Here is a 26,656-nt window from a genome sequence, read left to right on the forward strand (position 1 = left end):
TCCCTTTCTCTCTGTAAAAAATCAATAAAATATATTTAAAAAAATATATATATATGTGTATATATATTTTTTAATTTTTTAATTTTTTTCTTTAGCCCAGCCGGTGTGTCTTAGTGGTTGAGCAGCAACCCTAAGGTCATGTTTCGATTCCTGGTCAGGGCACACGCCCGGGTTGTAAGCTCAATCCCCAGAGTGGGGCAGCCGATCAATGGTTGGCTATCGATGTTTCTCTCCTTTCTCTGAAATCAATAAAAAACATTTTAAAAATATTTTTAATCATTGACTTTTAGAGAGGAAGACAAGGGGGGGCAGAGGCACCTCCTGCAAGCCCCCTGCTGGGGACCGAGCCCACGACCTTCTGATCCTCTATGTCCAGGTGAGCAGCTGGTGGGGGCGGGTGCCTCTAGCTCTGCTGGGAAAGGGAAAGCAGGCCTTTCTCTGCTGTTTTCTGGCCACAGTTAAGACGCCTCCCATTGGCGGCCGGCAGCCGAGGCCCCCAGCAAGGCCAGCACTCCCAGGGACCAGGGGTCTGTGACCAGGGAAAGCTGCTTAAGGAACATGGACTCTGCTCAGAAGATGCCCCCCAACCCCATCAGTGTCATCGCCTTGGAAATTCTGCTGCCCCGCCCCTCCCCCTCTCCCCACTCCTCTGTCGCCACGGGCGCGTGGCCAGCTGTCTCTGGGGCGGTGGGGAACTTGGAGACAGCTGGCTACAATCAAGTTCTATTACACACACATTCCCAGTGCCCCGCGCGGAGGAAATTGCAGCTCACAAAATCAAACCTGGGGGCTTGCAAAGCAAGGCGATGCCGCCCCGGCCGCGTGAGCGTGCACTTGTGGTCTCTGGCTGACGGAAGCGCCCTCCCTTGCCCTTCCCCTGTGCCACCGCCCTGGGCGTAGCCTGCAGACAGGGTCAGGCAGAGGTCCCTGCCTTGGGTTTACTGAGGCCGCCTGCATGAGTGTCCGTCAGTCTGAACACTGGCTGGCCCACTGCCCCTGGGCTGGGAGGGTCGGGGGCTGGCTTCCGGAAGGGTCGCCGCCCTGCCCTGTCACAGTCACCCCCACCCCTTGGCCTCAGGTTGCGGGAGGTGGGGAAGGTGGGCTCAGGCGTTCCTCTGGGAAGCGGGAGGCATCCTGGGGCGTCCGTCAGCCCTCGCTGCCCCCTCTTCCCCGCCACGGCCTTGGCGGCGCGCCGGCCCCCGAGGAAGAGGCTTGGGATTGGGTGAACGGGAGCCTTGGAGGACACCGGGCTTCCTGCGGCTCTGGTGGCCTCGGCGGCACATGGACGCGCCTCCCTCACCTGTCCCTGGGCACACGGGCTCATGGCGGGAGCGGGAGGGGGTGGGGGTTCCTTCCTGACCAGACCCTTTAGCTGAACCTCCTGCCTCGCCCTGATGGGAGAGGAGAAAGGCAACAAAACAAGTCCTTAGTTTTATTATTACTATGTTTTAATTCTCTTTTTTCCCCCATTGATTCCAGAGAGAGGAAGGGAGAGGGAGAGAAACATCGATGTGAGAAAGAAACAGCGATTTCCCTCACAAATGCACCTGGACCAGGGATCGAACTGGTGTGCCCTTGACCGGAAATCGAACCCATGACCCTTTGGTGGGTGGGCCAATGCTCTAACCTCTGGGCCACTGGCCAGAGCAGGCCAGGCTTTGTTAAAACCTTTCCCTAAAGGAGCTATCGGCCTGGGCGTGACTGTCCACCATGACCTGCCCCGTTAGGAACAGATGATCAGCTCACCCTGCGAAGTTATTTCCCATCGAACCCCCTTTTTCACCACCTATGTATACTACACACAGGGGTTGCTATTACAAGTGGAAATAGTCTACACACTGTTCTGTCCTTGCCCTTCTCACTGGGAACCTTCTCGCTTTGTAGATGCATCATCTCTTTAAAGCAGTGGTTCTCAACCTTCCTCACGCCGCGACCCTTTAATACAGTTCCCCATGTTGTGGTGACCCCCAACCATAAAATTATTTTTGTTGCTACTTCATAACTGTAATTTTGCTACTGTTATGAATCATAATGTAAACATCTGATATGCAGGATGTATTTAGGCGACCCCTGTGAAAGGGTCGTTTGACCCCCAAGGGGGTCGCGACCCACAGGTTGAGAACCGCTGATGTAAACATGTTTTTATTGATTTCAGAGAGGAAGGGAGAGAGAAACATCGATGATGAGAGAGTCATTGATTGGCTGCCTCTTGCATGCCCCCTACCAGGGATCGAGCCCACAACCCGGGCTTGTGCCCTGACCAGGAATCTAACCGTGACCTCCTGGTTCATAGGTCGATGCTCAACCCCTGAGCCACACGAGCCGGGCGTTCCCTTGCAGGAAAGTGGAACAGCGCCCTGCGCCCTGCTGAGGCCTGTGCCGGGGCCTGAGGAAATGTGAAACTCTGCCGGAAACTAAGCGCAGAAAAAAAATAGATTTTGCTTAAAAGACTTCCTTCGTAATTCTAATTCTTGAGATTATGTAAGGAAGGGAGGCGCCAGTTTAAAAAACGAAGTTGTTATAGGTGGATCGGCCTCTGAACCACAGACCACAGCGAGGCCCGCAGGGAGCCTGACCCATTTTCAAGTTCTCTGAACTGACGCCGTGAGGCCCGAGAAGGGGGTGGGGCAGGGGCAGTGGGGTCTGGGTCGGAAGCCTCCACTCAGTGAGTTCCCGTCCTCACCAGGGGGCCTCCAGGAGCCTGGGGCACCCGCCTCGCCTTTGAGGTCTCTCCGGGCTCCATGGCTGGTAGCCAGGAAGCTCGCCGACCCGAACTCCTAAGGGCTCTAACCTGTGACCTCTATGGGCCTGTCTCCAAAGCTGCCTTAGGGAGATGAGGCTCCCTGTGGGGATTGTGAGGAATGGAATGTCCTGGCCGTGCCCCACAGGCAGGATGCAGAGTAACCCGGCCCAGGGGGGCGGTGCCCTATTACAGGTGAGAGAGGGCGGGGTTCTCGGCTGTTTATCCTGCCTTCTCCTAGTGATTGGTCGCTCAACCACGCGGGACCTGCAGGTTGAAAACACTGCAGTAATGAAACGATGATACTTACAGGAATGTGTAGCCAGTCAGGTTCCCTGCTAATGGAGGTGATTAGCATCGCCCCAGTATGCCTCCCTATCCTGGTCTACCCAGTCTGGGAGTCAGGTAACAAGTTGGGAGTGAAGATGGTGACAATCACCATGTTATCTTTCATTCCTGAGCTTTGGTCATTGAGCAAGAGTTCTGACGGCCGGGGACACCCTCATTCTGGTCAGGGAAGAAAGCAGCTAAGGAATGCCTTGAGCCTTCCGGGGACTCCCGGGCCGAGGGTAGTAAACATTGGGGAGAGCCTCTCCACTGTGATGACTCCCAGACAAAGTGGGACAATTCTAAGAGCATCAAAGCTGCCCAAGGACAGCCCGGCCAGTGTGGCTCAGTGGCTAGAGTGTCAGCCCACGGACTGGAGGGGTCCTGGTTTCAATTCCGGTCAAGGGCAGGTACCTCCAGTTGCAGGCTCGATCCCTGACCCTGGTTGGGTGGGGCACATGCATCTCTCTCACATGGATGTTTTTCTTTCTCTATCCCCCTCCTATCTACTCTCACTAAAAAGAAGAAAAAAAACACAATAGAAAAATATCCTCAGGTGAAGATTAACAAAGAAATAAAATAAAATGTTTAATTATAAAAAAAAAAACCCCCACGCAAGGACAGCTGGGCTGGGGTGGCTCACTTGGTTGAGCATTCTCCCACGCACCAGGAGGCCCCCCGGTTCGATTCCTGGTCAAGGCACATGCCCAGGTTGCAAGCTGGATTCCCCGTAGGGGGCATGCAGGAGGCAGCCTATCCATGTTTCTCTCTCTCTCCCTTTCTCGGAAATCAATAAAAACATTTAAAAAAAAAACCCACAAAAAACGGAAGGACCTCAGGCCAAGGTGTCGAAATCTGATGAAATCAGTGAAGATCAAACTTGCAAATACACCAGAATCAATCTTAGGAGGATAAAAATAGACACCATCTTAGACTTCAGGGGACATCAAGGTTGTCCACCAAAGTCCGGGGCGAGTCAGTTCATGGGATTAAGAAGCCTGGGCCAGAGCTGCACCCCGACAGGACGACGAGTAGGGTTCCTTAGGCTGCTGTGTCACAAGCCATCTCACCCCGCTGGAATACTATGAGCTGCGCAGAAGCCTCAGGGAAGACGGCGGCGGACCAGTCCCATCGGAGATCAGTTCTGCGTGGAAGCCGGCGCCTTGTAGGCAGAGGCTGCGTTTCGTGGGTGGGAAGCAGGCGCAGGGGTGCGAGGTTCGCCCAGGTCAGAGCTAATCAGAGCAGATCCGCAGGAAAGCACAGATTCCTCATCATGTGATTTCCCACGAGAGTTAGTGACTTGTCTTTGTTGTCTAGAACCAGGGAGATGTGCTGGGGGGCACGTGTCAGGGTTGGCCAGTAAGGATAGGCGTCGAGCGGGGTCCCACCTCCCCCGAGGGGAACGCCAAGCGGCTTTGCACATGTCCAGGTTCAGGGCTGAGCCCCCCCCTCAGCAACCCCGTGTGTCAGGGTCACTAAAATCCTGAAATGCTGGGAAATAAGGTAAATTCAGACAATAACAGGAAGTATGAAGGCAGACAACTGGTGACCCGGGTCCTTGCGCTAAGATTCAAATGAATCCCAAGGGCTCTGCGGCCTGGGGCCAAGGACCGGGCCCTCCCTGGGCAAGCCTGGCCGGCATGGCTGGCGTCAGCGAGGACCACCCTGCCCTTCAGTGGCCGGACACGACCTCGGGCCTCTGTGGGCGGCCGGGCTGCGGGCTGCGGGCCTGGGTGGGTGCGCCAGCCCGAGATCCTGCGCGGTCCTTGCGACACCCGAAACCTGCTGGGCCCGCGAGGTGGTGGGGGCGGGGCCTCGGGCTCAGGGGGCGGGTCCAAAGGGCGGAGCCTCAGGCGGGCGCGCGGGCGCAGGCGCGAGCCAGGAAGCGGCCGCGTGCCGGGGAGTGTGCTTCCAAGCGGGTTGGAGGGCGGGGCTTCGGGCCCGGGGGCGGGGACTGGGCGCGCGCGCGTGCGCAAGCGCCTGCCAGGAGGCTGCCGCGTGCCGGGGTCCTTGAGGGTGAGGGGAGTGCGCGCGCCGGCGGCGCGGCAGGGCGGGGCCGCGGGGAGGGGGCGGGGCCTTGGCGCGCGTGCGCAGGCGCGGGCCGGGAGGTGGCCGCGTGCCTGGGGTGCGGGCGGCGGCGGGCGGGGCGCCCCGCGGGAGGCGCGGGCCGGGGGCGGGGCTGGGAGCCCGGCAGAGGCGAGCGGGGCCGGACGCGGCAGGACGCGGCAGGACGCGAGGGGCGAGCAGCGAGCCGGGCGCGGAGTCCGGCGTCGGCACCGGCACCGGCACCATGGAGGAGGACGACAGCTACGGTCAGTACGGCCCACGGCCAGCGGCCCGGCCGGCGGACGCCCCCTCCCGCACTTCCTCCTGTCCCCGGCCCGGCGGCGCCTCTGGCGGCTCGCGTTTCCCGGGAATGGTGGTGCCGGACGCGACTCCGGGGGCCGGACCGGCCGGGAATCGCGGGGGGCGGGGAGGCGGAGGGCGCCCGGGTCTCCGGGAGGCGCCGGGGTCTCAGGGCCGGAGGGGCCGGGTCGCGGGGTCTGAGTCGCCGGCCGCTGCCGCCCCGCGCGGGCCTGCGGGTGCCCCCGGAGCGCCCGGCGCCCCCGGCTGCGCGCTCGGGGTTTCCGGCCCCCGGCGTTGGAAGTTGTGCGCCCCGGTCCGTGTCTTTGTCTGAAAGGAAGAGGAGGAAGCAGCACCCCCGCCCGGAGTGCACGGGCTCCCCGGGACGCCTCTTCGGCCGGGGCGCGGGGCAGCGGGGTGCCGCCCGGCCGGTCCCGGTGAATGAGGGCGGACCGGGTCCATCGGCCACTGACCCCAAAACGCCGGGCTGGGGCGCACCGCCGGGCTGGTGCGGTGACCGAGACCCAAGTTGGCATTGTCGCGTGTGCACCCAGACAGCGGAAACTTGGCGAAAACTTCAGAGCCCCGGCTCCCTCCCGCTACCCTGAGCCTGTCCGTTGGCCGGCGCCAGGGTGTCCCCCTCAAATAGCCCGAAACGCGGGCGTTTGGGAAGGTGGTTTGGGGTGAGCATCGTGTCGGTGAGGCCGAGGCCGCAGGATTGAAAACGCTCATGTGGCCACCGGAGCGGCGCTGGCTCCGGGGCGAGCGCAGGCTTCCTGCTTGTTGCCCAGAAAGTCACTGAGGAACTGGACTGGCCAGGAGGTGGGTTTAGGACCTGCAGCTGGACCCCGAGCCGCCGCCACCGCCAGGGGCCAGCAGCTCTGGGGACCCCAGCGCGGCCGCAGGTCCTGGCCCGCGTGGGTCGGGCGCCCATCAGATCAGATGTCCCCTAGTTACCTTCCGAGTCAAAGCTGTGTGTGCTTTTCTCTGTGATTGAGAAAACAAAACAAAACCCCACAAAAAACCCTCTGGCTCAGCGGTTCTCAACCTGTGGGTCGCGACCCCTTTGGCGGTCGAATGACCCTTTCACAGGGGTCGCCTAAGACCATCCTGCATATCAATATTTACATTATGATTCATAACAGTAGCAACATTACAGTTATGATTTATGGTTGGGTCACAACATGAGGAGCTGTATTTATATTTAAAGGGCCAGAAGGTGGAGAACCACTGCTCTGGCTGGTTCCGAAGGATTTTTTCCCCTCCTGACTTCTCTCTAGTTTCTTGTGGGTTATTTTTTGGGGGGAGTGGGGAGAATCTATTTTCTCTACCTTCTCTGGCCGTTTAATCTCTCCCAGACCCAGTGCCCTGCCAGGCGTTCCCCCCTCTCCTGGAGTTCCTACCTCCGGGCCAGGCAGGAAGCGGTTGGTTGGGTTGCTTTTAGTCGGTGACGGCCTTGCCACCAGGCCTGGCTTGAATCTGTGCTTAGGAGGGTGCGGGGAGCAGGGTGCGTTCGTTTCCCATGGCGGCTGCAACAGCAGCACTGACGTGGTGGCGCGAGACAACATCCATTCGTGTCCATCCATTATCTTAGCAAGTCCACGTGTGCTCACGGGCGAACCTCGAGGTGTTTTCGGGCTGCGTTCCTTTTTGGCGGTTCTAGGGCAACGCCCGTCTGCTTCCTTTTGCAGCTTCTAGAGGCGGCCCATGTTCCTGGGCTGGTGGCCCCCTCCTGCCTTCAAAGCCAGCAGGTAGGCAGCAGGCAGCCAGCAGGCAGCATGATGGTCTCCTTTCTCCCCGACGGCTGCCTCTCTGTTGGGGTTACATTGGACCCGCCTGGATAACCCCGCGTGCGGGCCCCCAGCCGGAACCACGCAATGGTCATTCCCTTTTGCAAGGTCGGGCGCCATAGCCATAGGTCCTGGGCTTCGGACCTGGACATCTTTGGGGACTGTTATTCTACTGACCACACGTAAAGATGGGGAAAGGGTTGTTCTTCTTTATGCATCTGCTTGGCATTTTGAAAGAACCAGGAAGGTTGAATGAAAGAGGATCCCCACCATAGGGCTCACCCCACAGAAAGCACCTTGTCGTGTACGATGATCGTGCGAAGAGGAAGGTTCTGAGTTCTTGGAGGTTGGCCCGAGTTTCCAGAACTGCCCGTTTCCCTCCTGGGTGTCACAGGGAATTCACTTTGCGAGATGACAGCTACAGATCCCACATTTCACCAGGAAATGCCCGCCGCGGCCTCACGAACCCATCGGCTGCCCCGCCCCACACTCCCTCGTACCTGGGACACAGCCACTGTTTTTAACATAGTTTTGGGGGAAATAGGTTACGATTTCCTGGCTGCCACTGGGTCAGAGAAACTTTAGAACATAAGCCATTTGTAACATGCTGAAGAAAGGGTGCGTCTTAGAGTGGAGTGGCCCCGGTCAATTAAAGAAACTAACAGCAAGCAGGAAGGCTGGACGCCTGTGCGTGGGCGGTGCGTGGATCCGGGACGCCCCACTGGGTTCCGAAGCCCTTCTGCGTGGATGCCCGAGTGGCAAGCTGTCCAGGCAGGGCTCACTGCACAGGTGAGGGGTCCCACAGACACACCTGGTGTGACGCGCTCTAGTATGAAGATGTGTGGGGGTGGGGAAGGTTAAACAAGTCACTTTAAAGCTTTTTTAAAAAGAAATAGGGAATTCGTGATTTTCTAAGAGCTCGACGGACATTTTAAGAAAGACGTTCACGTTGCCCGTGACTGGTCTCCGTCCCCTCAGACCCTTTCTGACGCCTCCTCGTTAGGCCTGTACTTCCTGCAGCCACTCACAAAAGGAAGAGGTGTTTCGCTTTGGTGGGTACCCTGCCCAGGGCGAGGCCCAGTGACTCAGTTCCTCTGGTGCCTCTGAACTTGAGCGGAGGCGTTCAGCCCGCAGCTCCGCGCTGCTCCGAACCCGGGGAAGTTGAGCCTGAAGGTTCCTGTGAGCGTGCGGGCCCTCGGCTTCCCTGGGGTCCCACAGGCTCCCACCCCGGGATGCGCGGCTCCTGAGGGGGCCTGTGCGGTGCCCGCCGCTCTCGGACCGGATGTGCGGGAGAGGCTGGCAGGGCCACTCAGTGTCACGTCGGTCCCGGCCGTTACTTCTCCCGCCGGCGCCCACCCGCGTTTTATTAGCTTCCGCCCTGTCCCCGTCGGCACCACGAGGAGAGCTGCCTGCAGGAGTCACGCTCCCGCGTGGGGTGGAGAGGAGACCCAGCAGGGAGGCCTCTGGGCCCCGCGTTCAGGGGAGGCGGCGGGCTCCTGCCTGTGCGCTGGGGGAGCCTGCGGCCCGGGCACCTGCTGCTGAGTGAGGAGGAACAGCGGGAGGAGAGCAGCCCGGGCAGAGCCGGCGCGCGGGGACCCGGGCAGAGCCTGCGCGCGGGGACCCCGGGCAGAGCCGGCACGCGGGGACCCCGGGCAGAGCCGGCACGCGGGGACCCGGGCAGAGCCGGCGCGCGGGGACCCGGGCAGAGCCGGCGCGCGGGGAGCCCAGGCAGAGCCGGCGCGCGGGGAGCCCGGGCTCGCCCTCAGTGCTTCGCTCCAAGCCCAACAAGACCTTTTCTGTGGGTCTGACCCCGGCCAGACCACTGTCTGTTTCTCTCTGATACTGATGACTGCCCTGGGCCTCCAGTTTGCTTACACACTTAAGGACTTGCTTTTATGGAAAAGAACACAGCTCTGTGGAGTCAGGGCTTTCTCAGAACATCTGGAACATAGGGTTCCCGTTAGACGTCTCGTGGTCTGTAAGGGAGACTTCCAGGGTGACAGCAGCGCCAGAGGGCGCACACATTCTCCACGCACGTGGCTCCCCCAGGCTGTCTGTCCCAGTCCCCCGTTCGTAGAGGTGCCGGGGACATGCTGGTCATTGCAGGCATGCCAGTGCTGAGGATGAGCATCTGAAAGCTTTCGCAAAAGCAGTCCAGTGGGCACAGAATGGCCCCTCATCAGAGCTGTTGGTGACCAGCTGGGCTGCAGAGGCTTCTGGGCCTGTTCGTGCGGGGGCTTGGCGGTGCCTATGGCTGGCGGTTTCGTTACTTACTGAACTGCGATGAGCTCTTTCTATGGCCTTTGTCAAATCCAGTGGTTTACGTTTTTCTCATTTGCTCGTCCTGACTTTTGGGTCAGATTTTGACCAGTTGTAGTCACTTATTTCCTTCACTTAATTTTTGTCTTAAAGATTGAAGGTCTCTCCACCGATAACGTTGTCTTCTGGCCAAACAGCCAATGTTTTCTAGAGGAGAGTGTGAGTGAAGAGGCGCCTGCGGGCCTGGCTTATGATGGTAGCGCAGGCCGGGGGCCGCGGCTCGCACCTGCTTCTTTCTGAGTGGCCGGTGTCATCAGCCATCTCGCCAGGTGGGTTTTTCTTCTGGTTCATGCATTCGAGGTCAGGTGTTTCTGCGTGAGAACCCCTCAGGGGTGCCCGCAGCTTCAGGTCCCCTGGCGGGGAGGGGGAGGAGACCCGTGAGGCAGAGGCTGGGAGCTTCCGCCCGGAGGGCCCTGGCTGGTGGAGTGCCCCCCATGAACGGCTGGGACAGGCTCCCCAGAGAGCGCTTTGCCTGAACCTGCCCTTGCTCCGTTGCCTCCCACTTCCCCGTGGGCTCTTGAGTGAAGGTTACTCAGTTTCACCTGCAGTGACAGAGCAGGGGAGGGGGAAGTGAGTTAGAAACGGCCAGAAGTGCGTCCACACCCCCTGGAGCTGCTGCGCGCTTCCCTCTGGTCACCGTTAGCGCAGGGCCGGGACGGCGCCTTCCCGGAGCCCCTTCGTCTCCCACTCGGCCCCAGGAAGGCTTCCGGCTCAGCAGCAGCCTGCGCCTGCCACGGTCAGGCGTGGGCACTCTTGTTGGCTGTGAGCGATGGAGTGTGTGCTGTTAACGTGTCTGCAGGGGGAGCGTGTGCTTGGTCCTGGGAGCAGGTCGCAGGCGTCTGCAGCCCAGCAGGCGGGCCGCACGGAGACGTGGTGAGCACCCTGAGCACCGAGCAGCCCTGCGGAGAGGGCGGGCCCACCGGGCCCAGGAGGGCTCCCAGACCAGCTGGGTTGGGAAGGGGTTGGCGCCAACGAGGTGAATGTGGCAGAAATACGCGTCAGGCCGGGCAGTGGGCAAAGGCCGGCTGTGGAGTAACTGGCCCCGGGGAGCTGCCCTGGGCTGTGAGCCTGGACGGGCAGGAGGAGGCCCGAGCGGCTTCAGGAGGGGACAGAGTCCGGAGGGTCCTGTGTTACCAGGACTTCATTCTCGGGCCACGGTGAGTATTTTGCGTTTTAGGAAGATGCCTCTGGCCAGTGGCTTAGACAGGCGGTGGGGCGATCCTTAGGGCGCTGTGGCAGCGGCCAGGTGAGCTGATGGAGAGGGCCCGACAGTAGGAGAGTTCCAGACCCTACAGTGGGTGCTGGGGGGCCTCGTGACCCCAGTGTTCCGTGTGTTTTGAGCGAACCACCTCCTGGTGTGGAAGGGAGGGAGCGGGCAGAGCAAGCCGTGCCCTGCCCCTGTGCTTCCTGCCGCCCCTCTCACCCTCTCCCTCGCGTTTGGGTGTTGTTTCGGTTCATACCCGCGCTGCCGGTGACGGAACAGATTTCTTGAAGGAGCCCCTGGTTACTGCTCGGGTTGAGGTTGGAGGAGGTGGCGGCTCAGACGCTGAAGCCAGGCCTCGGTCCCTGCCTGTGGGTGGTGCTGGCTGAGAGCCGGCCCTTCCTCCCGGGCACCTGGGAACCGGCCGGTGCTGTGGTGCCGGTCACACAGCCGACCCTGAGGGCTGCTGGGCCAGGACACGTGTGGGGCTTGGGCGGCCAGGATTTGCATGAGCAGCCAGGGAAGCAGGTCAAGGTTAATACCAGCGATCCTGCCTCGCACATCGCACTGCAGTTCGCCTCTGCCCCTTCCAGGGACTGTGCCGTCCTCCTGCCGCCCCTCCGGATGAGAGAGAAAGGCCGTTGAAAGGGGAAACTCAGCCACAAAGGGGCAGCGCTGGGAAGACAGGTGTCCCCTTGGAGGGAGAGAGGGCCAGGCCTCCTGCCCCAGGCTCCCACCTGGCAGCCGTGTCCCTGTCGGGAGAGCTGCCTCGTCACCTGACAGGACCCGTGGGTCCCTGCGGACTCTGAGACGGGCCTCACCCAGCGCTGCTCCGCGAGAATGCCCCCTCGTTCCTGTTTGAAGGCGTGTTTAAAACGGGCTTTGTGGGAGCGCCTGCCAGGGCCTGGGACACGCCGCTCGGCCAGGGTGACCCTGGCGGCCTCTTTGCCATGGCCACTCGGCCACTCCTGCCGATTGTCACTGTGACCAAGACTTCTGCCCTCTCCCTCAGCGTCCAGACAGAGCGGGGAGGAAGTGAAGCCCTGAGGCCTCCTCAGTGGAATGGAGAGGACTCTGGTCTGTGGCATCGCAGTAGGACCAGGGGTTCCACCCGGGGCTGGCGGTCCTGCTGCTGGCCCCTCACAGAGCTCAGCCGCTCCTCCGCTCCCCCTGCCCCCGGCCTCTCCAGCTGTTCACTCAGGGTGCTTGTCCCCCAAATCCAGCCTTTGCTCGAGTTCCCATTCCCCCAGGGCCCCTCACCCAGACGGCCCCGTGAATTAAGCAGCCTGTGCCCCTGCCTCGCCAGGAGTCTCAGGCTGTTAATAGATGAGCCTCCATTGCAGGCTCCTTTGTGAATGGGTCCTTAGGCTCCCCCGTCTCCCTGCCCCCGGGTGTTTGATGTGGAACTCTCGGGCACGGAAGTTGCTCGGGACCCCCAGGAAGCGGGAGGCGTAGCTGGAGCTGGCGCCGGGCCCTCTGGCCTGCAGGTGCCAGTCCGCTCGGTCTCCGTCCTTGGCGGAGAGCTTGGGGCTCGGTTTCTGCGCCAGGTCCTGAACAGCCAGTGTGGACGGTCTCAGTGCGGACCCGCCGGGAGGGTGCGGGGACATCTTAAACAGGACATGAGACCGGAAGCAGGGCTGTGCTGCCTGAAGGGCGAGTGGTGAGCAGCAAAGGAATGCATCCAAGGCGGCTGTGGCCTCAGGCAGGTGCTTCGGGTGTGAGTCCACTTGATTCCAGGAAGTGTTAAGGTGTTTGATGAACTCATGTGTCTCAAAAAGCATTTAAAATGGTCGCTGATTTTTTTTCACAATTAAGTAATCAGGAGAGCAACTGGGCCTCTTGGTAGCAGCTGTGAGTCGGGACCGTTCTGGGCATGACTGTGTCCGTTTCTCACGGCTGCTGCACAGAGGAGCGCAGTCATTGCTTTGCTGTCCTGGGGTCGCAGGGCTGGTTCCTCTGGAGGCCTGGCCTTTCCACCTGGTAGACGCCACCTGTGTCTTGGCTCAGGCCCCAGAACATGGTCTGGAGGAGTCCACACATCTCCTCCCTCTGACACGGCTCTCCGCCTGCCTCTCCACGAGAAGGACCCTGTGGTTCCATGGCCTCCACCAGGCAACCCAGTGGATCCCCATCCGGTCAGCTGGCTGGCGGCTGTAGCTCCCTGCGGCCTTGGCTGGAGCGCGGCAGCTCCGCGGGCCCAGCGTGGCAGGTGGACCCCTCTGGGACAGTCTCCTGGTGCTTTTGTCCCTGGGACCCTCCTGGGTGGGCAGTGCCACCTTTGCCTCTTTCTTCTGAGGGGAGGCTCTGGCACCGGCCCCGGCCCAGGCCTGCGGCCTTTTGTTGAGCGCTGCTGGGTGTAGAAGCGCCCTCCTCCCTCGGGGCAGGGAGGCCGCAGAGCAGCAGCTCTCTGACCCGCCGGCCTGTCCTGTTTGTCAGCCACGCGAGGACCGGGTGCTCGGCCCGTCTCGGGCATGGTTTTGTACTCGCTCGATGGTGAGGAGGATGGTCCTGGTGTCCGGCAGTGGGCACAGCCCTGGACAGTGAGCTGGACGGGAAGGAGCTCATTGCTCGGGGCGAGGGACTGGCTAGCACGATCGCTGATGATTTTCCCAGACAGCTGCTCGCGTCCCCGTCACATGATGGAAGCGGCGGGTGCCGGTCCTCCGCCACTTTCCTGTGAAATCCTCGTTTGGCTTAATTTTCACCCGGAATAGATTTCACAGCTACAAAACCAGATTTTTGACTGCAGTCTTTCCTTTTTCTGATACCGTTGTACTCTCCCATTTCCTTAAACACATAAATATGTGTATATATAGCATTCTAACAAGGAATTAAAACTTCTACTTTAAACAATCATAACGCACCCTTACAGTAGAATCAGTGGGTAGAAAAGCACAGTTAAAAGTCACTCTGGATTTTGAAAGGGGAGTTAAAAGGGCTCAGGAGGTGGAGCGACTGCAGTCCTGTGTTTTCCCCGAGGTCAGTTGATTTCTCACAAAAATACGTTACACTTCACCCGCCTCCAGGCCTCTGGAGCGCACAGGCCCTGCGGCGTGGCTGCACCAGAGACCCCAGCCTGGAGGGCACCAGAACCAGGTCCATTTGGGCTCAAAAGGCCGGGAAGCCGAGGTGTGCGCCGTCGCCTCGCCCCGTGAGCGGGGACGGCCGAGCGCTGCCGTGGGAGCCGACCTGGAGCTGCTGACTGTTCGAGGCTGTGGCTCGGGCTCTGATGTGTACACGTCTCAGATGTGAGGCCCTGTCTGCCTTAGCGGCGTGAAGAGGCCACTGGATACCAAGTGAAAAAGCAGGTTGCTCATAAATCCTGCTTATTAAAGACATCTGTATTTTATCAACCGACATTCTTTGTTTGAAGAAAAACCTGTATAACCTTTATAAGAATTCAAATCAAACACTGAAACCAAAGCTAATCCATGGCCTGGGAGAGGGTATGGAGAGGGGAGGGGACAGGGTATGGGGAGAGGAAGGGAGTGGACATGGGGAGAGGAGGGGAGAGGGCATGGGGAGGGGAGAGGACATGGGGAGGGGAGTGGACATGGGGAGGGGAGGGGAGAGGGCATGGGGAGGGGAGGGGAGGGGACATGGGGAGGGGAGGGGAGAGGGCATGGGGAGGGGAGGGGAGAGGGCATGGGGAGGGGAGGGGACAGGGCATGGGGAGGGGAGGGGAGAGGGTATGGGAGGGGAGGGGAGAGGGTATAGGAGGGGAGGGGAGAGGGCATGGGGAGGGAGGGAGAGGGCATGGGGAGGGGAGGGGAGAGGACATGGGGAGGGGAGGGGACAGGGTATGGGGAGGGGAGGGGAGAGGGTATGAGGAGGGGAGGGGAGAGGGCAGGGCACCGGCTGGATTTACAGGAGTGAGGATGACGCAGAGAGCAGAGAGGCAGTTCTTGACAGTCGGTAAAAATGCTAATGGTGGCTGTGTGATGGTGATGTTTAGGGTGAATGTTGATTTCAAGAAGTGATGTCATCAGACATTTGATACCTGTGTAGAATTACTTTTTTTTAAATATATTTTTATTGATTTTTTACAGAGACGAAGGGAGAGGGATAGAGAGTTAGAAACATCGATCAGCTGCCTCCTGCACACCCCCTACTGGGGATGTGCCCGCAACCAAGGCACATGCCCTTGACCGGAATCGAACCCGGGACCCTTCAGTCCGCAGGCCGACGCTCTATCCACTGAGCCAAACTGGTCAGGGCTAGAATTACTTTTTAAAAAAATTATTGAATTTTGAAGGGAAGGAGAGAGGTAAACATCAATTTGTTCCACTTATTCATGCATTCGTCAGTTGATTCTTGTGTGTGTCCTGACCAGGAATCGAACCCACACCTTGGCATATTGGGATGGCGCTCTAAGCAACCAAGCTTCCCAACTGTGTAGAATTACTTTTTACTTCTGTTTAAAAATCTTCAGACCTGTTGTAGTGGGTTTGTGTTTGCCGAAGTGCATTCCCTGTTCAACTGAAAGCCCTCAGAGCTGCTGGCTGGGAGACCAGGGTTGAAACAGTGTTAAAAGGAGGGCTCTTCCCACGCACGTTCCTGAAGGGACCGTGATGCCCAGGGCCAGGGGGGCCTTTGTCCGTGGAGGAGGCAGGCCCTGGCTGATGGACCACAGCAGTGGCTTGCTTGGCTCCTGTCGCAAGTCTATCAGCCCGTCAGCTGGGCTCCCGGACCTGACCGAGCTGCAGGCACCTGGGTGAGGGTTGTTTTTAATCCTCACCTGGGCCCTGCCAGCGTGGCTCAGTAGTTGAGCATCGACCTATGCACCAGGAGGTCCTGGCTCAGTTCCCGGTCAGGGCTCATGGCTGGGTTGTGGGCTCAATCCCCAGTGTGGGGCATGCAGGAGGCAGCTGATCCATGACACTCTCTCATCATGGGTGTCTCTCTCTCTCTCCCCCTCTCGCTTCCTCTCTGAAATCAATATTTTAAAAATCCTCACCTGGGATGTTTACTAGTTTTATTTTATTTATTATTTAAAAAATATTTTAAAATTTATTTTAGAGAGAGAGAAACATCTATGTGAGAAAGAAACATCAATCAGTTGCCTCCTGTACATGCCCGACGAGAGACTGAACCCACAACCTAGGTCTGCCCTGGCCCGGAAAGGACCTACAGCCTTGCTGGCGTCCGGGATGACGCGCCCACCAACTGACCTCCCGGCTGCGGCCTGGGTGAGTGTTTTGAGAAAGCACTTTCTACTGAGTTTTAAAAAAGCTCTATGTTCTGGGGCCCTGTTGGAACCAAACCTTATGAAGGAGGTCCTGTGGGGTAGGACCCAAGAATGAATGAATGAATGAGTGGGTGCACGTACATGCGGTGCACACACCTCAGCTCCTGCAGTGGAGAGGCCCCGAGGGGAAGACCGGCTCAGGAGCCCCACACTGCTCTCCCGGTCGCGCCCGGCCCTGGCCTGTGGGCCCGGCCAGTGGTTCCCTTCGTTTCCTGTGTGGGTTGCGTGAAATGAGGGGTGAGGATGTGAGGGTCCCGGGTGAGAGGAGGGGGGCTGAGTGTTCCTCGCCTCTCGGCTGCCACGTCTGGTTGATGTGGTTTGCTGGAGGCCATTCACAACTCCCGGGGCTGGTGCTGAGCCTTGAAGCAGAGGTTTGTAGAAGAGGCTCAGCCGACCAAAGAAGCAAAAAAGAACCACGCTTGGGTTTTGTGTGTGTTTTTAACTCCCTTTACAGCGACCAAGTTTATCCCCCTCCGCACTGGGCTTCCGTGTCTGTACGTGTGTTTGTTCCTTTCGGAAGGCACTTCCCTCGGGTGCCCTGTTGCTAGGCAGCCCCTGACGGGCCACCCTACAGCCTGTCTCAGCAGGAAGTGGCGCGGGGAGCTGCCCCTTCCCACTCCCAGAGGTGTCCTCTGGGTGGCTTCGGTCTGTCCTGGGGGCTGATGGTGACCGCGTGCTGGGGGTGCTGGGGCTTCTGCACACCCTCTCCCCTCAGCTCAGAGAACCAGAACGTTATGCAAACTCCAGTCACATGCAAAGTAGAGGGAGGGCCCAGGAGCCACCACCAGGACATTCGGGTGCGGTTTCCTCTCTGGCTTTTTTCTCTGCATCTTCCTCTGGGTTCCCCGCCTTCAGTCCTTTTGGGATATTATAAGAGTAACGAGTGGATGAAAAACTTTGTTTCCCATTTCAGGATTTAGAATAAGCTTAAGAGACAGTCCCCGTCATTTTGGGGAACACTTTGTAGGGTTTTTAAACACACATTTCTCTTTGCCATTGCAGTGTGTACATGAGCAGTTTGTTAGCGGCATCTGGCGGGGAAGGCGCCCACCCTGTCACAGGAGGGGCCGGAGCAGGCCGCAGGGGTCAGAGCTGGACGGGGGGCCTCAGCCGGGAGCGCCCTTCCCCGACCAGTCCTGCAGGTGGCAGGATGGGCCCAGACGATGGCCACCCTTGAAGGGGTTTGGTCCGCAGCTGAGGAGTGGGGGCCTGGGCCTGGCACCTGTCCAGCAGCAGACCGGCCGACCCCACCCTGGGAGCGCAGGCTGCATGTGACCCCGGCGTGCGGGGCCCATGGTGGCTGTCTCTGCCACTGGAAGCCCAGTACAGGCGCCTCCTTTATGGTCAGAGGTTTCCACTTTGTTCGGTAGCAGCCCTGTCGCTGTTGGTAATACTTCGCACACATTTCCGATTCTTTCCTCACCCTGGACTCCTGTGAGGGGCGTCCTGGGTCCGTGAGTTCAGCTTCTGATTTCTAGCCTTGGTGTGTGCTGCTAAATGCGTTCCAGAGAGTTCTATCAACTCATATCAGTTCTATCGATAAAAGTGTTTCATTATTCTATGTAAAATGTGATAGTGATAAGGAATGGTGTGTAAGAGGCCTGTAGCTTTTAAAATAACTCTTAGAAAAGCTCTTACTTAACATAGTATAATATCCGAATCGGTTAAAGAATGGTATTAGTATCATTTTGCACCAATAAAAAAAAAAAATCTATATTTACCGGGGGAAAAAGTGACATAAAACTTGAAACAGTCACAAACTAAATGAAAAAATTTTTTTCCATTCTTGCAGTAAATACAACCCCACAATTGTGTACCATCTTAAAATTGGGGTGGGCACATCCACCCAAGAGAACTGCAGAAACCAGAGCCGGGGCGGTGGCCTTCCGGAAAGTTCCACCAGCCTCGCGTGCGTCTCTGTCTAGACCAGCTTCTCTGGGCAGTGCGTGGCTTCTGCCCGGGACATTTGCGAGACGAACACTATGGCTGAGCCAGGACGGCCACTCGGTCCCTCCCTGTGGCCGGCGGGCGGGGCCCTCTCTGCCAACACCGAGCTCTTGCCGCCACGCCACGCGGGGAAGCTGCTGCTTTTCTTTTCTTTTTCTAACACGGACCGCTTCCGGGATTTGCCTGTCATCCGTGCGCAGGGCCCTCGCTCATCTCCGTGTCGTTCCCATCTCGGCGCACGTGCTGCCGAAGCGGCACCGCGGGAGCTGCCTGAGGGCTGGGGCTTCCTATTGCCCGCAGCCGGAGCCGGAGCCGGAGCCGAGGCTGCTCTGCGAACAGGGCTGATCGCAGTGATTGATCCCCGCGCCCGGGATGGCCGTCCGCAGGCGGCCCGGTCTAGGCGGGTTCGCAGCCTCTTCGCTGGACTCACAGCGGGAACCTTGGTCTCGTCAGATCGGGCGGCACGTGCCCGTTAGTCCCCTCAGTCCTCACTGTGCGCTGTGCTGTCTTAATTGAATGTTTATCTCAGCCAGATTCCCGCTGATTACCACGTTGGCAGCAGGCCCCTGAGGCGTTTACCGGCTGCGGCCTGTGGGGAGGGGCAGGGGCGAGGAGCCCCCAGCTCCCTCGTGGACGTGCTGGAGGCTTCCGGAAAGGAAGCGCGATTTCGGGGAGGACTCGGTGCCCCCTGCGCCCACTCGCAGTGTGATCTCGGAGGTCTTGTTTCCCAGCCACGGTCGCACAGGACTACCTTGTGCTAAACAAACAGGAAGTTCACGGTCCGGGCCGACCTGCCGCTGTGTCTAATTAGGCATTTCCCAGGCCGTGTCCCGTGACTGCACGCGCCTGTGTGGCATCGTGCATTTACGTGTCGGGGTGCAGACCGTCACCTGCTCCTGAGGGCTCTCCGCCTGTCTGTGCTCACAGCTGAAGCCCGAGAGCGAGGGGCGACAGGCTCCTCCGCTGCCCTGCAGGCAGTGCCTGTGGAAATGGCAGTGGGAGAGCCATACCTGCAGCTCCTCTTTCCCTGCCCCCTTGTGACCGCCGGAGTGGAGGGGGGGTCGGCTCTGTAACTGGGGACAGGCGGACGGAGGGTCCCCTGACCACAAGCAGCGGGAACAGGTTGCAGACTTGTAAAGTAGCTCAGGTGTCTCTGCTTCGTCCCCGTAACGGGATCTTTTGCACATTTGGGGTTATCATTCCGTATAACCAATAGCTTTACGTACCGCCTGTCCTCCCAGGTCCCCCAGATTCATAGGCCGGTCCTGGTGGTTGTGGATCCGTGTTTGTGAATTTGCCTGCTCACCGCCATTTCCTGGTAACCCAGGTCAGCCCCGGAGGCACTTCTGAACAGTGCGAGTGGCGGCACCTGCCTTGTCAGAGCAGCTCGCCTGCCATAAGCAGGCGCCCAAGGCCCCTGCCCAGTGCCACCTTCCCCTGCCCAGTGCCACCTCCCCCTGCCCAGTGCCACCTCCCCCTGCCCAGTGCCACCTTCCCCTGCCCAGTGCCACCTCCCCCTGCCCAGTGCCACCTCCCCGTGCCCCGTGCCACCTTCCCCTGCCCAGTGCCACCTCCCCCTGCCCAGTGCCACCTCCCCCTGCCCCGTGCCACCTTCCCCTGCCCAGTGCCACCTCCCCCTGCCCAGTGCCACATCCCCCTGCCCCGTGCCACCTTCCCCTGCCCAGTGCCACCTTCCCCTGCCCAGTGCCACCTTCCCCTGCCTAGTTGCCACCTCCCCCGGCTGGTGCCACATTTCTGTGCTTCCTGTTGGGGACCAGACTGTTTCAAATGGCCCCGGTGCCAGAAGCCTGAGATGTGCCCACGGAGAAGGCTTGTGTGTCGGTAGCTTCGTTGAGGTGTGAGCTCGGTGTCAGCGAGTCAGCAACCAGACGAATCGGTGCCTTAAACAGTGGTCGGACCTTAAAGAGACTCTGAGGGCACGCCCTTCCGGAAATCGTTAGCGTTTCCCACTTGTTCTGGCCCGAGACCACCTGCCTCCTAAGACACGGAGCTTAGACTTCACAGCAGCTGGAGGTCAGGAACGACCGTATTGAGATGCTGCTGGGGCTGTGGTCTTCCTCTGCCCCCTGGGCCGCCCCTCCCCCGACAGCGGGCCTGGGGTGCCTCCTGCCAGCTCTGTCACGTGCTGGCTTCCGCCCGCAGTGTGCTCTCGGTCAGCAGACAAGGATGGGTGGAGGCCGATGGCGTAAGGCTGGTCTTGTGGTTTCACAGATAAAGGGGGTGATGTGCACTTCGTGAGCAGAGGAGGGAAGGAAGCAGGAGGGAAGGGGAGTGGGTGCCTGTGCATCCGAGGGGAGGCGGGTGTCCTCGGCCACGGCCCCGTGCTCCCTGCCCAGAACGGCCTTCGTGACGCGCTGTCACTGCAGGTGCCGCCTCTCCTGCCAGTGAGGCGGAGCCTAACACCTCCTGTCCTTGGTTTAGTGGCGCACACAACCCAGGGGCTCGTGTACCCCCACACGGGAATGTTGTGTTCCCCAAGTTCCGGCCACAGGAATTCAACTGACAACGAGCGCTGGACTGGTGCTCTCCTGTAATCCGCTTCAAGACTGAACTTGCCTGATCGCCGTCGCTGCTGCCGCCTGCAAGCCGCGTAGACCTGCTTGATCTTCAGACGTTTCCCTCGTGACCCAGGATGGTCACGCGGTGGGATGACGGGGGTTTATGCGGAGCAGGTGGCACACCTAGGTGGTTACTCTGTAATTACCTGGGCGCACAGCACGCAGGTTCATGGGCGCTGTCACCCCGGAGAATGGAGTCTCAGTTCGCAGGTCGTAAAGTGTTCAGAGGTGAAACTCGTAAACCGGCCGGCACCGCCAGCTGTGCCCACACAGGAGCACGGTGGGCGCGGCTAGAGAGCCGCGGGGCTCGGAGCTGGGCTTCACTGAATAGCTGGGATTCAGAGAGAAAAAGAGAAACGATTTTAACATTTGTTTTTACTACAGTGATATACATAGTTTAAAAGGCTGTACACCACACAAAAATATACATAAGTATTTGGCCAGCATGGCTCAGTGGTTGAGTGTCAACCTATGAACCAGGAGGTCAGGGTTCGATTTCCGATCGGGGCACAAGCCCGGGTTGTGGGCTCGATCCCCATGGGGGGCGTGCAGGAGGCAGCCGATCAATGATTCTTTCTTTTTTTTAAAAAAAGACTGTACCTTATTAGCATGGTACTTGTATCTTTTTAAAAATATATATTTTATTGATTTTTTACAGAGAGGAAGGGAGAGGGATAGAGAGTTAGGAACATTGGTGAGAGAGAAACATCGATCAGCTGCCTCCTGCACACTCCCCACTGGGGATGTGCCTGCAACTAAGGTACATGCCCTTGACCGGAATCGAACCTGGGACCTTTCAGTCCACAGGCCGACTCTCTATCCACTGAGCCAAACAGGTTAGGGCTCAATGATTCTTTCTTATCATTGATGTTTCTCTCCTTCTCCCTTCCTCTCCTCTCTGAAATCAATAAAAATGTATTTTATATGAGTGCTTATTGCAGCATTATTCACAATAGCCAAACGTCCATCAGCTGGTGACCGCCGGGGGCTGGGGGGTGTGGACAGCTGGGAGTGCCTGCCTGCCAGTGGGTACAGATGGCTTTTTGGGGTGATAAAACATTAGTGTCCTGGGGAGGGGTATGTGGGGTCTGTGTTCTGGGCTAGCACATTAGGAAACGTTTAGTCTGTTCTCAACACTTTCTCTGGGATTTGGTATGAGGCTCTCCCAATAAAGTTCCCTTCTATTTGGCAGCCTTTTTTGCTTACCATTATGTCCGTGAGATTTATCTGACCTTGTCTCATGTAGCTGTCGCCTGTCATCTTCACCAGAGTGCACTGTCTCATGGTGTGAATGCGCCACAATAAAAAAAGTTGGTTCCACTTCTGAGGGGCATTTCGGTGGTTTCCAGTTTGGGGCGATTGCTACAGAGACTGCCGTGACCACTCACACTCACACTTCCTGGTGTTCTCAGGCCGGATATGCGTCCAGCAGCATTTAGAGAAAGGCCGTCTGTGATTTCACCCGGTCTGTCCTAGGGCAAGTGTTCATGCCCCAGCAGTTCTGGGTTCTGCTCTGTCAGCCTGTCCCAGGCCAGCACCACACTGGTACATGCCTACAGCGAGCACGGCCTGCTGGGTGTGACTTGCAGTGGCATTGAGTCCGTGGGCCCCGGGCACCCTGACATGGTTAGTGTCCTGAGTCAAAGCACGTTCTCCCTGCATTCTTGAGGCCTCTCTAGTCTCCATACCTCTCATCCTTTTCTCCCAGGAGCCTGCGCGTTGCTGGCCTTGACTCAGGGCGCTGTAGGTAACGTGGGGTGTTAGCATTTGCCTTGTGCATGGGCTCTATACCCAGCGGCCCATTACAGCTCTGGGACGGCTTCTAACAGGTTGGCTCAGGTGCCTTCCCTCCGGTGGGACCAGCTGTGACAGCGATGGTGTCACGCTTCCCCTCCCAGGCCCCCCACCCCCGCCTGCCCCAGTGAGTGGCGTGGCAAGGGCTCGAGGCTCTGGGGCCAGGACCTGGTGAGGAAGCTGGGCTCTCTGGGTCCGCTGGAAGCGGACTCCTGCCTTTCTCCCTGATCCGGAAGGAAAGCCCCAGCGTCCCCCGCAGGGTGGGGTTCAGTGTGAGGTGTTTGTAGTCTCTCACGCAGGGAAGGGGGCCTTTCCAGGTGGCCGGCAAGGTTTTGTCACGAATGACGTTCAGCTCCTTCAGAGCTTGCGCCGCAGCCCAGCCCTCCCAGGTGTTCTCTGTGACGCTGGGCATGACAGCATTGCCAGGAGGAGCGGGATGTGGGCGAGGAGGTGTGCAGGGGAGAGGGAGGGGGGCCAGGGCCTGGAGGGGCAGACATCACTGAGAGGACAGAGGTCAGGCCTCGTGGATGGCCGGGCTCTGGTGGGGGTCGGGAGCCAGGCCACGCTGGTGGCCCGGGGCCTTGTGCCACACAGCTCTGTCTGGGAGCGCCCAGCTCTCCCAGATGGCACCATGCCCCCCGAGGCTGGCCCTGCTTCCTGAGCTCCCCAGTCCTCCATCAGATGTCACTCTCTTCCTGATGTCCTTCCCCTAAGAGCTGGGCCCCGCCTCTAGTCCTAGTTGTCCACATCCCGCGGGTGCGTGACGGCCGCCTCCTGGTCCAGGGCCTGTGGCTCTCCGGCACCCAGCTGCCACGTCACAGCCGACAGGCGGTTAAACGGAACCCACAGTCAAACGGGGTCCCTAGGGATAAAGGCGGCGTGCGTTTGGAAACACTGCGCGGTGTGTGCGCGCAGCTGGAAGTGGAGGCCGGCATCCCAGCGCCTGAGCTCCTGCCGGTTGAGAGTGAGGGACGCAGGGGACCCGGTGACGAGACTTGCTCCGGAGATGGCACGGCTGGAAGGGGGAGGCGCAGTGCCCGGCCTCGGGGGGCCCCAGCCCAGGCCTCCCTGGCGATGGCCTTGGGCTCTGACCTCGTAGATGCTGCGCATGGCGGGACCCAGACGTGGGAGGTTCCGAGAGAAGGAGTGGGAGGTTCGAGCAGCTCAGACTGTGAGAAAGGAGGAGGCTTTCTGGTCTTTCTGGGTTTTGGGGGGTGGGGAGCCCGATTTTATGTTCTCAGTGATGCCTGCCCAGACCCCCATATTGAGTGCTTTCGTAACCTCCCTCCCACACGCACACTCTCCAGTTCCTGGGGCCGGCGCATCTACCACCAGCTGTGATGTTGCCTGTGGCTGCCCGGGGCTCTTACTGTTCCCACTGAGGAGCCGAGAGTAGGGACGAAGGCAAAGCAGCTTTCGTCGGAACAAAAGCTTCTGAGAAATAAGTTTCAGGGCGTGGCCTGTGTTCCAGGGAGAGCGTGACTTCTCTCCTCTGTGCGTCTGTCCAGCCAAGGTAGTTCGGTGCCTGGGCAAGGACGGCTCTTGGTGAGCCTGCGCACAGCCGCCAGCCGCCAGCAGAGGGCAGCATGGATCGAGTCCGCCACGTCCACTGTGACTTTTACTGTAACGGGCATCTGAAAGGCTGCAGCCGCTGCTGGCAGGTGCGGCGGGAAGTCCTCCCAGCCGGAGCTTCCTTCTCGTCAGTGACGTCAGTGATGCAGTGACGTGGCTGTTGCGTCTGTCTTTGTGGAGAAGGGCGTGTTTAGCGCCGTGACTATCACATCAGACTTTCCAAAGGATGCACGGCCCGTTTCCAGGTGTCCCCGGGGGCGGCGGTGCTGGTGCTGGTGCTGGTGACGCCGAGTGCGGGCCTGTCGGGCTTCGTTGCATCACCTGAGGAAGCGGGCTGTCACTTACGCAGGGTTCCCTGGGGACAGGGCCCCCACCCATTCAGGACTGAGGTCGCACCGACGCGAACCAGTGTGCGCTGGCGGGGGTGAGGAGTGTTCGTGGAGAGTGTGGTCAGCCCCTGTGAAGAGAGTTGCATCTTCATTCCTTTTTTTTTGAAAAGCTAATGACTATTCTTGGAAATTCAAAGTGTGTACATAAAATAAACAAAGGGCATGGTTTGGGGTTCTGATTTTTATATTGAATTGATTTTGACTTTTTTAAAAAATATATTTTATTGATTTTTTACAGAGAGGAAGGGAGAGGGATAGAGAGTTAGAAACATCGACGAGAGAGAAACATCGATCAGCTGCCTCCTGCACACTCCCCACTGGGGATGTGCCCACAACCACGGTACATGCCCTTGACCGGAATCAAACCTGAGACCCTTCAGTCCGCAGGCCGACGCTCTATCCACTGAGCTAAACCAGTTAGGGCTGATTTTGACTTTTTGTTTTGAAAGTGGCAAAAACTCTGCCCCACACAAAGGTGTGCCCTGGCGACGTGATCAGTGCCATCGCTGCGGTGCCAGGTGCAGGCAGGGGCTATGCCAGGGATTCTCCATTTGAATTCTTTGTGACACAAGCATGTTTCTTTGTCCTGGAGTTTTTTCCCACAACCCACTCGATGCTAGCCATGTCTGTGAGGACATGCACAGTCCATGTTTCTCAGGTCACCCAGGTAGAAGGAGCCTCCAGGCGAGTTTGCAGTATTCCAGGCACCTGTGGATCTGGGGAACCAGGGGCCACCCTCCTGGGGGCTCATCCTCGCTGCTGCTCACCTCCCAAAGGCTCCCCTCCAAACACCATCTCATGGGGGAGGTCAGCATATGACTTTTTGGGGAACACAAGCATTCAGTCCATTGCAAGAATATTTCCTAGAAAGCAGTTCAGAAGGAGATAAAAGTAAGAATGAAAAGGTAAGAAAAATGAAATGATCCACATTGGCGGTCTAATGTCTAACTGATAGGAATTCCAAAAAATGAGAACTGAAAGAAAAGGGATAGGACGTTATTAGAGAATAGAAGCTTTCAGCGGGAGGGTCTGCCTAGTAGCCGACATAATGTATGAAAAAAAGACAACCTTGCCACCTCACTATGACGTTTTGCAACATCGAGGGTAGAGATCAGAGCCTCAAAGCTTCCTGAGGGGAGAAGTCACGTAGGAAAGCCTGGAATGAGAATGGCACCCACTGGCGCAGTCAGGGACAGACAGCGGGGAGCGAGCCGTCATCTGAGGACACGGTTTCCCCTTAGAGTTCCATACCCAGCTGAGCTGTCAGTCAAGCAGGGGGAAGACTAGAGGTGATTTAGACAGGAAGCTTCACACCAGGAAATCCACCCTCCACACCGTCTGTGCTGCACAGTGGAGGAGGCGCCCCACCGAAGTCAGCTCGCAACCCAAGGAGGAGGGGACGGGGACCTGACGAAGCCAGCGCTGAGGGCTGGGGCTCCCGGAGGCTGTCGGGAGCAGGCTCGGGCGCGGGATCCGTGGAGGCCGCCGGAGAACCGTCACGTGGACGCTGGCCATTTCGGTAGTTTCGTGCCTTAGTAGAGCGTTTGGCGATCAATCAGTGACAGCCACAGAGAGCCAGGCCGACAGGAAACCAGAGACCCTGATCCTCTGTGACTTTAGTCACAGGCACGTGAGCTAAGCTGTGAGCCACCGACGGAGACACGAGCTTCCTTGGGGATGTGACGTCCGTGTGCGGGTGGGTGTGCGCGTGTGCGGGTGGAGTGAGAGCCACGTCCTCCTCTTCCGGGCAGGCAGCTGTGCCCAGAAGTGGGCTGGGCGGGAGCCTGTCCTTTAGAAACTTCGCTGGGCTAAGCAGCAGAAGTAGCTGGAGCGCTCCCTCTAGGGAGCAGATGGGGGGCGGGCAACGGGGCAGGAAGCTGGGGGTTTCTGTTTGCAGCCTTAGACGCTTGTCTCTTCAGAGGGTGTGTGCGTGTCCTCCTGCGGGGCCTGGTGGCTCCTCTGTCTGCGTGTCCTCCTGCGGGGCCTGGTGGCTCCTCTGTCCGCGTGTCCTCCTGCGGGGCCTGGTGGCTCCTCTGTCTGCGTGTCCTCCTGCGGGGCCTGGTGGCTCCTCTGTCCGCGTGTCCTCCTGCGGGGCCTGGTGGCGCCTCTGTCTGCGTGGCCTCCTGCGGGGCCTGGTGGCTCCTCTGTCCGCGTGTCCTCCTGCGGGGCCTGGTGGCTCCTCTGTCCACGTGTCCTTCCTGCGGGGCCTGGTGCCTCCTCCCTTGTGTCCTTCCTACGGGGCCTGGCCGGCTCCTTTGTCCCTTGTGTCCTTCCTGCGGGGCCTGGCCGGCTCCTTTGTCCCTTGTGTCCTTCCTGCGGGGCCTGGCCGGCTCCTTTGTCCCTTGTGTCCTTCCTGCGGGGCCTGGCCGGCTCCTTTGTCCCTTGTGTCCTTCCTGCGGGGCCTGGC

At 59.1% G+C, this 26,656-nt stretch overlaps 1 protein-coding gene across 1 annotated transcript in view; it reads left to right on the plus strand.

The window, feature by feature from the left end:
* The first annotated feature begins 5,237 nt into the window (after window positions 1-5,237).
* The window catches only part of CYTH1 (cytohesin 1), a 49,181-nt gene continuing 27,762 nt past the window's right edge, over window positions 5,238-26,656 (plus strand). The window contains exon 1 of the mRNA XM_036338813.1: window positions 5,238-5,379. Within this exon, the coding sequence (XP_036194706.1) occupies window positions 5,358-5,379 (22 nt within the window). The 5' untranslated portion in view covers window positions 5,238-5,357. The remainder of the gene's footprint in view (window positions 5,380-26,656) is intronic.

Source organism: Myotis myotis, unplaced genomic scaffold (genome assembly GCF_014108235.1).
Source record: "Myotis myotis isolate mMyoMyo1 unplaced genomic scaffold, mMyoMyo1.p scaffold_m19_p_17, whole genome shotgun sequence".
Classification (NCBI taxonomy): domain Eukaryota; kingdom Metazoa; phylum Chordata; class Mammalia; order Chiroptera; family Vespertilionidae; genus Myotis; species Myotis myotis.